General features: G+C 34.4%; 1 protein-coding gene across 1 annotated transcript; it reads right to left on the bottom strand.

Annotated features, from left to right (window-relative positions):
* Positions 1–415: 415 nt before the first annotated feature.
* Positions 416–6,395, bottom strand: AVP1 (Inorganic H pyrophosphatase family protein). The gene is made up of 7 exons (XM_089625104.1): positions 6,027–6,395; positions 4,145–4,719; positions 3,219–3,598; positions 3,040–3,126; positions 2,291–2,621; positions 1,173–1,643; positions 416–892 (listed from the first exon to the last, which is right to left on the bottom strand). The coding sequence occupies exons 1-7, from the start codon at positions 6,271–6,273 to the stop codon at positions 677–679; spliced, it is 2,307 nt and encodes a 768-aa protein (XP_089481230.1). The 5' UTR covers positions 6,274–6,395; the 3' UTR covers positions 416–676.
* Positions 6,396–17,530: the final 11,135 nt, after the last annotated feature.

Genomic DNA, 17,530 nt, shown 5'->3' with positions numbered 1-17,530 from the left:
GTTGAAGTCCTCATGATTTACCCGCCATAATACCATATGGTCATTTTAGTGTTATTCACACAATAAACGTTTGACAATACAATGAAGAGGGGATGAATCGGACGTGTTACATTTTAGTGTTATTAACATGGCACTAGAAAGGGGATGAAATCAGCTTTATTAAGGATTAATCTACTCTTAGGTCATTTTGGTCTATATTTATAAACACGACACAATTAGCATTGTGGAATATAAAGAGAAATAGGTTGGTCCAGGAGCAACGTGATTAGGATAAATCAATCTCTCAAGCCAGTTTTAAGTTTTAACTAGTTGAACATGGCCAAAAAAAACAATGCCTCAATACATTGATAAATCAGGATTGTGGAACAAAGCATTGACATGAATAATCAATTCAACCATCAAAACACAAAATATATGAAACTTGGGCAAAAAGGAGGTTTGTAAATTGATTCTCGAGGTTCATAATCATACCGTAGTAATATTAAGAATGAAACTACCTAGAATAAGAGGTACACAATCACAACATCAAACCAAAACAAAAAAAGGATTCAAAAGCTAAATTAAAGCCTCTTTTTTCCCACCCCATCCCATCCCTCAGAAGGACCAAAAATACAACAAAAAAAACAGATTTAATTGTAAGTAAAAAAAGGGTTTCTCATCATCATCATCGTCGTCATCAATTTCCTCCGAAGATCTTGAAAAGAAGACCGCCATGGGTGGCGAAGAAAGGAGCGAAGACGAGGGACTCGACGGCCATGAGCTTGATGAGGATGTTGAGCGACGGTCCAGATGTGTCCTTCAGAGGGTCTCCGATCGTGTCTCCGATCACAGCCGCCTTGTGCGGCTCCGATCCCTTCGGGCCTAGGGTCCTAGCGTGCTCCGAAGCACCGGCCTAGCAAAACCCACCCAAAAGATGTCAACCACCACCAAACTAAAACCATCTTAACAGAACTTAAATGTCATCAAGATTTTTTTTTTTTTGCAATAATAGAATAATTTAGTCCAAAAAACACTATTGATTTTTGAAGAGTAACATTGACCCTAAAATTACACTGAAGAGTAACATTGTAGTAAAAATTAGTAGCAAGATTTCGTTTTCATGATATTCTTCTTAAAAAAAAAAAAAAAAAAAAAAGTTGGGGAAAGGAAAGGGAATAAATATATATACATACCTCGATGTACTTTTTGGCGTTGTCCCAAGCTCCGCCGGTGTTGGAGGCGGAGATGGCGATCTGGACGCCGGAGACGAGGGATCCGGCGAGGACGCCGGAGAGGGTGTCGACGCCGAAGAAGGTTCCGACGATGAGAGGGGTGAGCATGACGAGGGCCCCCGGCGGGATCATCTCCTTGATGGAGGCGTCGGTGGAGATCTTGACGCAAGTGGCGTAGTCCGGTTTGGCGGTCCCTTCCATGAGCCCCGGGATGGTGTTGAACTGCCGCCTCACCTCCTCCACCATCTTCAGGGCCGCGCTCCCGACGCTCTTCATCGTCATCGCCGAGAACCAGTACGGCAGCATCGCCCCCACTATCAGCCCTATGAACACCTTCGGCGTCAGCACGTCCACCTTCGACACCCCCGCTCGGCTCACAAACGCCCCGAACAGCGCCAGCGACACCAGCGCCGCCGACCCGATCGCAAATCCCTGATACGGTCGGTCACCAACAAAGCTGTTATATCAACTTGTTTTTTCGTAAATGTTAGATAAATAGTCAGTTTCATATATTTATCTCAACTTTTACGATTCTCGGCGTTTTGCTTGTCGACCCTTTCGTTTTTTTTATGAATCTCTAATGGCTTCAGACAATATCATGTCCTTGACATGGTTTCAAACATTGCTAAATAGCTAACATTTCGTAAATGTTAGATAAATAGTCAATTTCATATATTTACAGGCGTAAATCTTAGGTAAATAGTCACACTTCTGTTTATTAGTACACGTCATCTTTATGACTATTTACTTAAGATTTACGAAACGTTGACTATATAGCAATTATAAACGTTTTAGTTGGCTATTTACCTACTTTTAATGAAGGAAAAAAAAATTCATTTGAACAGTATTTTGATAATAAATAGTGTTACAAAATGCATTAAAACATGTTGCAAAATGTTTACTATTTGAACACTGGTATTAAAGTTTTTTTTTTTTCATTAAGGCCAAAAATGTTACAAAATCAATCATTTCAAAAAACTATTTAGATCCGAAAAAGTTAAGCATATTATGGACCAGAATGCCACAATCACAAAAGCTAAAGAAAAAAAAAAAATAGTACTAGACATTCAAGGTTGTACCTTTCCGATAGCTGCAGTGGTGTTTCCGGCGGCGTCGAGGGCGTCGGTCCTCTCGCGGATGCGGTGGCTCATTCCGGCCATCTCGGCGATTCCTCCGGCGTTGTCGCTGATGGGTCCGTACGCGTCGATGGCCAGACCGGTGGCGATTGTGCTCAACATTCCCAGAGCCGCCATCGCAATTCCGTACATGGCAGCAAAGCTGAAACTAACAAAAATGCTTGCTGCGATGGCAAAGATCGGAATGATCACTGACTTGTATCCCAAGGCAAGTCCGAAGATTACGTTCGTCGCAGCTCCGGTCCTGCACGAATCCGCCACATCTTGCACCGGACTAACAAAAGGAAAAAAAAAAGACAAGTTAGTTGTCGAATGAAGCAAAAGAGAACAAAGTCTTTTTTTTTATTTTATATAAATGTGTGTATCAAGATTTCGAGGTTATTGGGAATTAACTGGAAATTACAAGAGCTAACTCGTTTCAGAGACTCGCTTCTCATTCTCATTCCAAGAATATTCCCTTTTTCTGAGTTAAATTTAACTTTTTTTTTTAGTTATTTACAGTTTCATTTGACATAACTGCAAAATCTTCTGAAAAAAATGAGATATGAATGGAATATTTGAAATTTCAAAGTACCATATTTGAACAAGATATTTGTGGAATTTCCCAATAAATTAAACCTGAGACTGCGCTTACACAAACATCGCATAATTCAGATGATCTTATATTATTTATTATTTAAGAACGGAGGTACCTGTATGCATTGCTAGTGTAGTACTCGGTTACAAATCCGATAACAAGACCAGCCCACAAACCAACTCCGACGCACAAGAATAGTTCCCTAAGAGACGATACAAAACATTATTATTATCGAATTTCGCATCATATATAGTAACGACAATGATCATGATATCGGGAGAGGAGACTCGTTACCAGTTCTTGACAACTTTCTGCTCTCCGAAGTTGAAGATGGTAAAGGACGAGGGAAGAGCGACCCAGCTGACGATCGCGATGGCGACGGTCATGAGAACGGTGGAGATGATGAGCTGTTTCTTCAAGGCGGGCTCGATTTCCTTGACGGCCTTGATCTCGAAAAAGTCGGTGGCGAAGAGGGTGGTGATTAGGCAGACGAGAATTCCCGTGGAGCTGATGAGGAGCGGGTAAAGCATCGCAGTGAAGTCGTGGTTGATACCGAACGACGAGATTGAAGCCACGACAAGAGCGGCGCACGATGCCTCGGCGTACGAACCGAAAAGATCCGATCCCATTCCGGCGATGTCTCCGACGTTGTCGCCGACATTGTCAGCAATCACCTAAAACAAAAAGAAATAGATTTAGTACCACCCAAGAAACATCATATTATAAAATTGAATTACTTGCAGCTAAAGCTGGGATTTTTGTTGGGCATAGATGAACTTGGAGGTTTAATTTTCTGTCTAATTCAAATTTTATACCCTGAAAAAGAGTTATCTTCAAAAATACCCTAAAACCACCATTTTTTAATGGAAAAATTTACAAAATAGCCATTGACATGCAAAACCGCCAAAATATAAAGTTTTCAGCAAAATAGCCGAAGTTCTATAGCGAAATTGACAATCTTTTTTTTTCTTTCTTTTGACGATTTACATAAGCAATTAATAACTTATATAAAATTTAATCACAAGATCAAAATAATTATCGAAACTTGGTACTTTCACATTTCGACTATTTCACTCATTCTAGACAAACCTCGGCCATTCCACAACTCCACTCATTTTCAATTGGCTATTTAGCTAAACCATTCTTTGTTAAATGAAAAAATAACATTTCTACGGTAAAAATTGGTTAATCGCAAAAAAAAAAAGACCATCTTTACTTACAGCCGGATTTCTAGGATCATCCTCGGGAATGTTCCTCTCAACCTTCCCGACAAGATCGGCACCGACATCGGCAGCCTTGGTGTAGATACCACCGCCGACTCTCCCAAAGAGAGCCATCGAAGATCCGCCGAGTCCGTACCCAGTGATGGCCTCGAAAAGTCCCTCCCAATCATCGCCGTAATAGATCTTGAAAACGTTGATGGTGACAAAGAGGACCAAGAGGCCATTGGCGGCCAAGAGGAATCCCATCACGGCGCCGGACCTGAAGGCCACGATGAAGGCCTTTCCGACGCCCTTTCGGGCCTCGAGCGTCGTCCTCGCATTCGCGTACGTGGCGATCTTCATTCCGAGGAATCCCGAGAGGACCGAAGTGACAGCGCCGAGAACGAACGAGGCCGTGCTGAAGATCGCGGTCGCCATCGCGGGCTTGCAAGTCTTCGAGGCGTCGTACGTGCACGGCCTGCTCTTCGTGCTGAAGCTCTCGACGGAGCCGAGGAACACGAAGATCAGAGCAGCGAAAGCGACCATGAAAACTCCCACGTACTGGTACATCGTGAACAGAAACGACGTCGCTCCTGTTACGAAACATCAACAATTCATGTTTCACTTAATAATTTAGTACTCAATGCATTATGATATCTTTTTTAATACAAGGTTCTGGAAATTTTAACAGTTAATTTAGGACTTTAAGTGCACTGTGTTAGCTTAAGAACTTAAGAGCCTTAAAATAGTGTAAGGAAATATGATAAAAAAAAAAAAAAAATGTGATATTCGAAAGTTTGTTTGAATACGTTACTAGTGTGAAGTACATTAATTACATAACACTTTTGGACTCGGACTAGGTACAAACTTCACTGAAACATTGGATTTTAATCAAATTTATTAACCAGGCATTGATTTCACCAATAAAATAAGCAACTGTGATATTTCCGATGGTAACACCATGTGTATAAAAGTCCACATACATAGCCTTGATTTATTTTGACTCAATAATCACCAACCTTGAAATATTTATTTAGAAACGACAATAGATTACTCAGGTCTGTAGTTAGTTCTTGATAAATAAATAAATAAAAAAACAAATAACTCGATTAAAGCAACAAAACATTTTTTTTTAATAGACAACATGATATTCTGAATAGAAAACACGTTCCCTACCCAAAAAAATAAATAAATAACAATGCAACTCGATTAGAGGCTCAAAAGATTCTCATCTCTACCCACACGTGCGACTTTTGAATAAGATCTCGCACGTGTCGCCCAAATGAGCACACTATCATTTACTATCAGACAAACGACATCTTATTGCAATTAATATGCACTAATTGCAATACAACAAGATAAGCTCATATATTATTCTTGTGTCGATAAATCAACAAGAAGATAGATCCAAATTACTAAATTGCAGAAAATACTATATTTATAAAAAGAAAAAATCACACGAGGAATCATCCTTAAAACAATCCAAACCCTAGTTTAAGCAAATAATGTATATAACCTTAAAAGTTGAAACCATATCAAATCGTTAACTTTGTGTTAATAAGACTCGTCCATGGAATATTACAAGATTAAAGATCCAAACTTCGTGACATTTCTAAACTGAAATTTTTACCAATTTTCACACTATGTCGCTGTTAAATGGATTTCTAAAGTGTAACAGAACTAAAGCTTCAAAACCATCTTTCATTCATCGGTTTACTCAGATTCCAAAATAGAAGCTTTAGATAAAATAAATAAATAAATAAAAACAAAAAACACTCCAACATTTCCGGAGAAAATACACGCAGAAAAAAAAGAGTGCAGCCTCAGATCTAAAACATAAAGATAATACGATTTCAAAAGGAACCAAAAAAAAAACGACACAAATATAGAAGCTTTTTACCTTCAGAAATGGCGTTCTGAATCTCGGCGCACTTAAGGACGACATTATGGTCGTTGAGACCTTCCTCTTCCTCGATGAGTGAATCGCTGTAGCCATTCTTGTTCGTCGACGACGGAGGGTTTCGGTCGGGCGTGACTTTCACGCGCGCCACGAGGAACCACTGAACCAGCGAGAAGACGATTCCGATCACCGCGCAGACAGGGATCGCGATCTGCGTCACCAGCACCGGAATAATCTCGTCCACCATCTCGCCGGAACCCTAGTAGCTCTCCGTTAGCCGGAAAATACAGAGAGAGAAGAAGAAGGTAAAAAAACAGAGAGGTAGAGAGAGAAACCCACACGGATAGAGTGAGGAAGTGAGCGAGTGAGAGGCTGTTTTATATCCCCCGAAAATGTGGTCGTTTTGTGTTGTGAGTCGTAGCGTTCGTACGAAGCTTCCGGGCCGTTGATCTGAGGCTGATCAAGATCCGCTTAAAACGTACGGTTGAGATCTAGGACTAGTTTATGAGAGCGGGAACATTCATTTTCTGTTTTTTAAGGACTCTTATCCTGTACTGCGCCACCACTGTTCCCTACGCTGCACCGCACTACGAGCGAGTTATATTGTTGTCCGTATCTATAGATTCTATACTGAAATTCCTCGTTATTTGGGTGCAAAAACATGTCTTTTTCGCGAGCAAAAAGAATTCTATTGATAGAAAAACTCTATTATGAACTCTTGCGCGTCAAGTTCAAACTCAAAATCGTCTTGCCATTTTTGTGTTATATAAATTTAGCAACACATCGATATAGTCACGATTCACGATTCACGAATATATGATGCATATTTCAGACATTAATACTGTGTTTTTTATTTCCTTTCTTGGAAGGATTAAATATTGATTAAAACAAGGCACACAATGAGATTATAAATATATTAAGGGAACATGATGTATACATACACCAATCTAGAGATTTTTTTTTTTGTTCTACACATAAAATGATATATTATGTCAATTTCTATGTTTGTAAATGTTTGCACCGTCCATTTATTATTTATGTAAATATATATATATATTATATATATATATCTTTAAATAGATTTATGTGACGAATTTATTTCTTATTTTAAATTTTATTTTACTTTAATCTCAACAATTATGAAAAAAAAAATCTAAGTTTATCATTACTTATTCAACATTTTAATATATTAGGAACAAAAATCTCACTCTCCCTCTCTCTCTCTCTCTCTAATCTCTTTCATGTGTAGAGCAAAAAAAAAGCTTAGAGTAGTGTATGCAAATGAAAAAGACCATCCAAATTGCTCAACGTTATGAGACCGACTCATCACTAAAATGACTATTAATCGTCATTTATTATAAAGATTCTTAAGGACACTCATGAGGATTGTTAATCAATCGTTTTCATGTTGAATATGCTCAAGCGTACATGTAACAATAAAGAATAAAATTGAGATGCCACGAGCCGCTAAACTTTAAGAGCTATCGAATTCCAATGAGTTGGCGGATTTTGAGAACTCGACATACTTAATGATATGGAAGAATTTGTCGAGCTGATGGGATTTGAGGAGCCCGCGAACTTTTACAAGTTGGGGGACTATTCGCGACTTGGTTGGTTTGTGGAGTTATCAAAATTCTACGAGTCGTCGACGGACTTTAGGGGCTTAACAAGCCAACTAGCTTTGATAAGTTGGTAGATTTTTAGGAGGCAACGAACTTTGAGGAAAAAGTGAGCTTGTTAAGCTGGCAAACTTTTAGGGGCCAAAGTCGTTGACGAGATAACATGCTTTGAGGAACCATGAAGCTTGAGGACCTAACGGGCTTGGAGGAGCATGAGAGCTTTGCGATTCAACTAGCTCGGCCAGCATGCTTGACGAGTTGGTAAAGTTTTAGTAATTTACAAGTTTGACGAGTTGGTAAAGTTTTAAGAATTTACAAGTTTGACGAGTTCGTAAAGTTCGAGGAATTTACAAGTTTTGACGAGTTCGCGGACTTAATAAACCGGTGAAAATTGAGAGTCGGGCGGAGTTGACGAGCTGACATGCTTTACTTAGCCTCGAGCTCGAGGTCGACTTATTGCTTTTGAGTCTTTGGTGTCATTTTTTTTTGTTGAGCGTCTTTTTTTTTATTCGTAAAAAAAACAGCGCTCTAATGAATCTAATATTATTTTTAGTGCAATGTTTTAAAAATAGTGGATAAAAATTAAAATACTTCTTCATGGTAATATGTATGAAAAATATAATTATGTAGATTATATAGGCACTAAATTACAAAATTATACTTAACGGTGCACCAAATTATAATTTGAACTAAGATACCATTTTCACTCAAATATTCACAAACCTCTCAATGACCCATTCCTTACGTCGAGCCTCATATTTCAATGGATATTTTGACACATGTTAAGAGATTGTTGGAGAACACATTGAATTTTATCAAAATTAATCGCATCTTTTACCACCGAAAATGATTTTCGTTGAAAACCTGATATCGGCAAGATGCCCACTTGTGCAGATTACTTTGCCTAAAATAATATATAAAAAAATTAATACAAAAATGAAAAATCAACCACAGAGTCTATAAACGGCGAGTGAGATCTTAGTCTCTTGTTTGATTTTTTTTTTTTTTTTAATTTTAGTCAGGTTTAACGGCTAAAAAAATATAACGGAGTTATTACAGACTATAAACGGCGAAGTCAGAAGTGCAGTGTAGTGTGGCTACAGTAAACGGTATCCTAAATCTAACTTAAGAGTGTGACTTATCCGTAAATTCAAAGATCTTCTTAAGCCTATGATTGTAATGACACGTAATAGGGAACAGAATGGTTAGGCTGTGCGTTGGAACATGCAATAAATTCCCTCAAGTGAAATTTGTGGGAAGTTGGATAGGATATAATGGAGATGGTTTTTTAGAACGGTTTCAGTGATTCTGACGTCGCGTGTGTTGAATGGCGTGCAGAGCATCCTATCGGATAACCAATTTTTCATTATTTTTAAATTCACAGTCACTAACTTTGATTTGCTTTTCTTTTTTTCTTTTTTTTTTAATTCATTCATATCCACTCATATCTCATCGTAAGTGAATCTTAAGCAACAATGTTGGAATTCCCATGTTGATCCCTTGTCCTTATCGGAATAAGACTTTAAATTTTGAAAATATACTCTTTTCCTTTTGTTCCATTTTCAGTTTGGCAATCTTTCATGTGACACGTACTTGAAAGAAGTTTTTCACATTTTCATCAATATATATATATGGCGTTAGTTACACTATGCCTTTCGAGTTTGGTTTCATTTTGTGTACAAGTTTTGTTTTTTTTTTTTTTTATACTGAGAGCGGGTAGTGTATATCAAAACAATTTATTTTTATATTAAAAATAATTTAAATTTAAAAAGTTACAAGTAAATTACAAGTTCATTTAAACAATCATTATATATAGGATATGCGTTGGCAATAAAACAAAGCGTTTTGTTGGCTTCTAGCTCTTCTACTTGAAGAGAAGGTGGACAAAAATTTGGTGTGGGCCGTGAAGAATTGATTGGGCGATCGAGCGATGAAAGCAAAATACAAAAGATTTATTTTTGGCTCTCAAAACCCTAAATAATTATTGTATGATGCGAATGAGTAGATTTCGAACCACACGTGCGAGACTCGCACGTACGTACGTTGTACTTTACCATCATTTATGTAGCGTTTATTTTAGACCCTTGTAATATATACCAGGAATATGTATACAAATATTTCATTTCATGTCATTTTTAGATATTTAACGTAGCATTGTTTAAAAGGGTCATTTGTGTATTGTGTAGTGTAAACATTAGCCTTCGATTATGATTTCATTAAGTGAATTTTCAATTTTTCGGCTTAAGTTAAATATTGGGTAATTAAGCTAAGTAGCCTCCTGAAAATAGCCAATTTATTTTTAGCCAACGTTCTGTAAATAAGTGGTAAATAGCCCGGACGATTTATTAACAGCCAAAATTTGACTAGACTACCCTTTTTCATTTTCCCGCCCAGTTTCATTTTTAATCAGCACAAAAATTTCGTAATTAATGCTGGCGAAAATCTAGGAAAGTAATTAAAACCGTGTATATGCGTTCACACACAACCGCCCACATTAATTTCCATAAAAAAAGAAGAAGAACCGCTGCAACGATAATATCCTCTCCAAATCTGTTGCAGCGATTTCTGCAGGCTGGTGCTCGAGCCGTGCCTGAGAAGGAGATCCTCAACCGGGTCAAGCTGCAGTGGCTGGCGACGCACGCGAGGGAAGCCGCGAGCGACGATGGCGGAGATCGAGTCGCGTCGGACCGTCGGAGAGCGCGCGCGAAGAAGATCCAACCGGCGATGGCTGGGAAAAGCGCGCGCGAAGAAGATCCAACCGGCGATGGCTGGGAAAAGCGACCACGAGCCGATCCAAGAACCAAGCCGCGAACGAGTCACCATCGCCGGTCCATTTTGATGGTGGTCACGTCACCATCGCCGCCGGTGACCTCCGAGGTCCGCGTAGGAAGAGACAGACATGATTAAATAAGAACAGTTTTTTTTTTTTTTTTTTTTTGTTGCTGTTCATAGAAAACATATTTACAGCTGCCTCGTGTAAATAAGAAGCATATTTACAGTATATTCAGTGTAAATAAGAAGCTTATTTACAGTATATTTACAGTATATTTGAACTGAAATAAAAATTCTGGAAATATTTTGAGCACGAAAATTCTGGAAAATATGAATATTGAACTGCATCCACTTCTTCAATAATTTCGCCATTTTTGAATATTGAATAATTAAAACTTGCTGTAATTTTTTTCAAAATTCAAACAAAAAAACTTCCTAAAAACTTGACGAAATTTTGAATAATTAAATCTTGCTGAAATTAAAACTTGCCATTTTGAATAACTGCTTCCACGTTTTAAGTAACTGCATCCAAATCATAATAACTGCAGCCACGTTTTCCATAAATTCGGGATTTTGATTATTGAATAATTAAAAGTTGCCGAATTTTTTTTCAAAATTCAAACTAAAAAACTGCCTAAAAAAGAATTACATATTCGGTCAATCAAGGGCAAATGAGTAAAAAAATCTTCTTAAATGAGCTGCCACGTAATCATCTAGGCTATTTACGGATTATTAACAAAACGTTGGCTAATTTTAAATTGGCCGAGTTTCAGTGGCTTATACAGCCAATTTTTTGTTAAATATTTAACACTTTTAAGTGAAGTTCAAATTAGGGTTTGAAATGTCCATCAAATTATGTCGGCATTCAATTTTCCGGAAAGAACCAACAACCGAATTTATTAAAAGAAAATGTTTCGGAGCAAAAAAAAAAAAATTGCTATAGATGAAAATATACAGACACGTCATATCTGTATCTCATGAGAATATATGGTTTTTTTTAATATATATAATACCATTTTTTCCCTTTTTTCTATGCCTGTAAAATTCGCATTACAGCTGTTGTGTTTTCTTTCAGAGGAGATAATTAAGATTCGCACATTGAAGCATATTCCTCAATTAAACGTTATAGATGTGACTTTCTTTTTATCTTCTTCTATTATTTATCTATTATTTTGTAATGCAATCAAGTGAATGAACAAAAAATCACTTTATTATTGATCTATACCTTACACGATGTAAATAACATTATTATTCTCTAAATAAATAAAGACATCTTTGCTGTTCTCATTATTATTTTTTGAATAACAAAACTAGACGTCTTTAATTTCATATTATAACACCGTTTTTTTTTAATCTTTTATTATATGAATCGTTTTGTCACCGTAATTTAGAATGTATGTGGCTATTTCTACTTTCTACCGGCAACTATGCGACTTTGTTCTTTTGTTGATAATATTTGTCTTCTTTACTTTGAGAAAAGATACAGTTTCTTTTGCTAATAAGCATATTTTTCATTACTTTTAAAGAGAATAAAGTGCGAATCAATGTTATCTAAAGGACCACTGATAATCAGACGGTAAGAGTTGCCTATCTAGATAGAATGCCTGTTAGTAATTTGTAGATGACAACATCAAAACCAAATGAATTGTGTATCTGTACGGGAAATTTCACAAAGGTAAACTTTTGTAAATGGGCACTTTAATAAAATAATCATATTGACACGTTATAATTTTAATTTTGTCAAATTTTTTAAATTTTTAATTAAATAGTCATTAATCACTGCCTTTTATTAACTTACCTAAATATCCTTTGCCCTTTTTATTTTTGAAAATTAAAAAATTCCTCTCATTTAAAAACAAAAAACTTTACTCTTCAACATTTTACCTTTCTCGAAAAATGCAAGGAAACAAAAAGAAAAACAATTGCGAAAAAAAAAATCCGCTTATGAAGTATACACGATAATTAACATGAAAATAACAACTATTAACGATACATAACTGTAATAAATTAAACACGACTAAAGAAAAAATTCAGAAAGATCTCTAAGTTGTTATATTGTAGTAACACAAAACATGATCAGAAATACCATCATGGGGAGAAACTGAGTGCTATCATTAATATAAATGCTAGAAATATAGAGAATTTATGGGAATAAAATCAACCCAATAAACAATTATCATGAAGTAGCGATAATTTACTGCGATGAACTATACATGATTCATAAATCTAAAAATAATAGACAATAAACTATTATTAATATCAATTAACGATAATTTACTTTGACGAACTATACACGAGATATAAGTAAAACCAATAGAAACAAACAACTATTAACGTTAATTAACGGCAATTAATTGTGATTCACTCAACTACATATAGCGCTAAAGACCAACAACTGCTTAACCATAAAAAAAACCATACGTCACAATTGTGATAAGAGAGTTCAATATTCTCAAGCTTCTTGTTGGTAAAGTTATGAATCCTAACAAAGTGACACTTGGCGTGACCATGCTTCCCACTATTTGACATGGAAACCACCAGAATCCGTACCACCACAAAATCATAATAGAGCATATTCACGTACAGACGCGAATAAGATTTTGCTATAGCAATGATCTATTTCAACTCTAAAATTTAAGATAGACCAACTACGAGCAAGACGGGCCTCAAGTTTAAGCCACTAAAGCAAGCCCAAATTTTTTATGAATAAAATGTCCGAACAAAGATCTCAAATTTTAGAGAAACATACCTCAACTTTTTTTTTTAGAAAATAAACTATTGTGTGTGTATATATACAGGGACGAAGTCAGGATTTCAATTTAGGGGGCTAATTTGTAAAAAAAATTTAAGGGGGCTAATTTATAAATTTTAAGGGTAAAAAATTGTAAAAATAAAATAAAAAATAGGTAAAAAGTGCAAAAAAAAAATTTGAGGGGGGGCTCTGAGTTCAAGCTGGCTTCGTGCCTGTATATATATATATTTTATGAAAAAAATGTCCGAACAAAGATCTCAAATTTTAGAGAAACATACCTCAACTTTTTTTTTTAGAAAATAAACTATTGTGTGTGTGTGTATATATATATATATATATATATATATATATATATAATATATATATATATATATATATTATAATATATGTTTGAAAATTTTTTGTACTCTTATCTAAAGTCACGTAATAACTTGGGCTGACCCTGACTGCGTACATCGAATCTGACGAAGAGAAGATGATGAGGATTTTCTGAATCGGAGGACATAGAGAGAAAGAAAGAGATAAAATAAAATAATATTTAAAAGAAAAATAAAATAATGTTTGTGGTAGAAAGACTAATCCGAGGTTTCCTTTATTGCTACATATATATCAATATTAGTGCTGATTCGAGAGACGTTTCACGTAGTTTTTCTGAATTTCGAATAGTTTTTTAAGATTATTTGTCTTCGATAATCTAATAAAATGTTTAATGATATTAGATTTTATTTTCATTCGGTTCAAAAATTTTCTTCCCGACCTAAACATGAATCTTGTCTTCTTTATTTTTATTAAAATAGAAAAACAGATCATAAATCGAACAAAATAATATTTGGAGGACTTTTCAGACAACCTAAATAACTGTCAGCAAAATAATTATTTATTTATTTTTTTGGATTTTATTGTTCGATAAAAAGTAGATCTACATATAATAATCGGATTGTAGTGGGTGTAATTTAGTGGTAAAAGTGATTTTTATAATCCATTTACTCGGTAGAGGTGACATGTCCGTGTATACTATATGCACGTCGTAAAAAAAATATTATCGTGCTCGTGTAAGACATCATTATTAACACTCAAATAGCTCTCATGAATCATGATAAAGTAAGTATATGATTTGTAGAGTTATTATTACTGAGATAAAAAAAGAAATGAAAAATATTGTACTATGAAGAACTTTAATTGTGTCATTTCAAGACAATAAAAGCCAAGTATTCAATCAGTGTACAAAAAATGCAACTAGAAATGGCCGCTTAATATAAAGAAAATAAAAATACCATTTTAAGTGGACCAAAGTGCGTTTATTTCTTTGTTGTTATTATTGAAGACACCGAGCTTAGCTAAAGATCCAACCTTTGCCAGGTGGAGAAATAAGTTATAACAAACTGTAATCTAAATATCTGATATATTGGGTGTGTTTGGCACAGCTTTTTTAAGCCTGTTTTTGCTGTTAGCAAAAACCAAACTGCAATCTCACTGTTTGGTAAAACAGTTTTTAGAAAAAATTTCAAAAACGATTTTAAAAATTATACATGAGTCACAAAAGCTACGAATCTTAGCTTTTAAAAAAATCGTTTTGTATTTGATATAAAATTACTTTAATATCCTTACATGATTATCCAAAACACTGTTAAATATTTATTTTATGTCTATTTTAGTCTTTTTACTATAATATATTTATTTTACCAAACGCAAAATCAGCTTTTGTTATCAGCAACAGCTGTTTTATAAACAGTTTACCAAACACATGTCAGTTTAAAAAAAAAAAACAGTTCTGAATCTAAAAGCGTTTTTTTTTTAAAACAAAGCTATGCCAAACGATGCCATTATCTTGCTTGTTGTCGAACAGTGGTTTACCGTCCAATCTAATTTTTCTGTAAATGTATAAAAGCTATTTATTTATTTATTATGGAATGTATAAAAGCTATTTATTTATTTATTTATTATGGAATGTATAAAAGCTATTTATTTATTTATTATGGAATGTATAAAAGCTATTTATTTATTTATTATGGAATGTATAAAAGCTATTTATTTATTTATTATGGAATGTATAAAAGCTCTTTGAGCTCATCAATACAAGGTAATGAAGTAATATTCATTCAAACACTTCTCTCAAAGTCTCTCTAGATTGTTCGACCTTTACACTTATTATCATTGTGCGTTTTTTCTTTTCTTTTTACCATATAGAACATGATTCTACTGATCTTGGGAATCCATTTCTATTTGGAAAAAAAAAGAGGGAGATGAATGAGAAATCCAGATCATTTGTCTCTTTTTGTTGTCTCATTCGATCTATCTTTAATCAAAATAAGTCACGTCATTATTTTATTTAATTATTAATGAATATTTATTTAAAAATAAAATAATTAAATTAATTTATTTTGATTGGAGGGACACTAAAAAAAGATAGAGGATTTGGATTCATCAATGAGATGGGTCATTTGGACGACGAATTAAAGTATTAATAAGTTATCCGTTTATGAAAATCAAAATTATAAATTTATATTTTTCATTGTAATATCGGTATCTAATCGGATACATAATGACACGTAATACATCCGCCCATTCAAGCTCCTAAAAAATTATTTCCGTCCATCTTCGTTTCTCATTTTTTTTATGAGAATACCTCATTTATCTATAAATATTTCATTTTTATATTAGCAGTTTACACTTTACAGTTCCATTAAAAAAAATTGGCATATATTTAAAAAAAAATAATAAAATTGGCAAATTCATTTGAAAACTAAAAAATGAAGTAATTTGAAATATTTTAAAATTTAAGATATTTAAGCAATTAAAATATGTAAATGAGGTAGTTGTGAAAGTTCTCCTAAAACCGCTGTCATATACTTCGTCCTTGAGTTCAGCCCAAAGTGATTCGCGTTTCTAAGATTATATTGGTGTCAGACCTTTGCTTCTAAATCAACACGCGCACTTGGAACATATAGCCATGGAAGTTTAGTTTAGAGAAAACATCGACATGATTAGCAATATTTATTAATCTTCACAAAGTTTTTGTTTCGGGAGTGAGTTAATTAGGCTTAAAAAAAGAAAACCCACACGCTTAAAATAGAATTCAAACGTATAAACCTCGACAACGTTGTTGTGGTTTTAGAGACTACTTTATTAAGAGCTAAAGTTTATTATGGTTTTGCGATTTTCCAGTTAAGAAATGAGGTGTCATTGTAATCCTTATCCAAATTCAGGAACATTTTGCTCAGGCCTCCCATTAATGCCCATAAAATTAGGTCAATATATGACAAACACGATTCCAAAGTCAACGTATTAGGCCCCTTTCATTAAATTCTTAGAAATTATTTTTGGTTTTTCATAATTTATAATTGAATGTAAAATTATTTTTTTTAAGGGATTTATTTGCTGAAAAGTGATTTTCTTAAGTTAAACGTGTAAAAATAGGTAAATCAATAATATTCATTTTATTTTTATTTTTTTGACCAAAAACCACTAGGATTTTACATAAATATATAATGTTTATAAATAATGCATTGATTACGTAGCATGAAAATTTATCTAATAGTTTGTAGTACATATTGATAAAGAATCTTATATTAGAATATAAAAATTTATCTAATAGTTATTAATAGAGATCTATTAATAGTTACTATGAATAGAAGAAATGATCGGACACAGTGTTTAACGGTCACAGTGTTGAACGTATGATACGATCATTTGGAAAGGAAAGACATAATTAGTGTGGAAAGCCTTACGTTTTGGAGCTCATAATTATTATATTAAGTGAGTTGGTTAGGTTGAGAAAAGCTTTTTTGGGCGAGTAAGTCAAGTCAACGAAGTAAAAGAGCACAGGTCACAAAACGAAGAGCTATACCGCAAAAGTCACGAGCAAGCTATGAGCACCGCAAAGTCAAGTGTAACCAGCTAATCAATAACAGACACGTGTATTTGAATACTTATCTGACACGTGAAAAGACTAATTTTGTAAAACCGTTGAGCGAACCAAGAACTCCGGAGTGTGACGTAATAAATACTCAAAACTCGCACATTATTGGTGTATAGTTTTTCTTCTTCTTTTTATTTAATAGTTTCAGAGATATTTTTTAAATCTCATTTATACGTTCATTCTAATTTGAATAGGAATTAAAACAAAAGGAACTAAAAAAAAAAAAAGATCTCGATATCACCACTTAATAATTAAAATGATATCGTTTTTTATTTTACGGATTTTACGAGTCGTTAGTTTAGTTTATCCTATTTCTTAAATTTTATAGATAATGGCCGTTGACCAAAAATCGTTATTCCCAAGAAAAGAAAAAGAGCCGCTTTTTTTTTTACTGTAGAAAGAAACCATACGAACATATTTTTAGCTAAATTAATTCTCATCA

This window comes from Urtica dioica, chromosome 9, assembly GCF_054948205.1.
Source record: "Urtica dioica subsp. dioica isolate 48M chromosome 9, U.dioica_male_clone48M_v1_H2, whole genome shotgun sequence".
NCBI classification, from domain to species: domain Eukaryota; kingdom Viridiplantae; phylum Streptophyta; class Magnoliopsida; order Rosales; family Urticaceae; genus Urtica; species Urtica dioica.
This window is presented reverse-complemented; position numbering and strand designations above follow the sequence as displayed.

Coding starts and splice junctions, on each gene's coding strand:
- AVP1 (XM_089625104.1), bottom strand. CDS start 6,273: ATGGTGGACGAGATTATTCCGGTGCTGGTGACGCAGATCGCGATCCCT. Junction 3,127..3,218: donor CAGAAAGTTGTCAAGAACTG/GTAACGAGTCTC, acceptor ATCGTCTCTTAG/GGAACTATTCTTGTGCGTCG. Junction 1,644..2,290: donor CCACTGCAGCTATCGGAAAG/GTACAACCTTGA, acceptor CGACCGTATCAG/GGATTTGCGATCGGGTCGGC.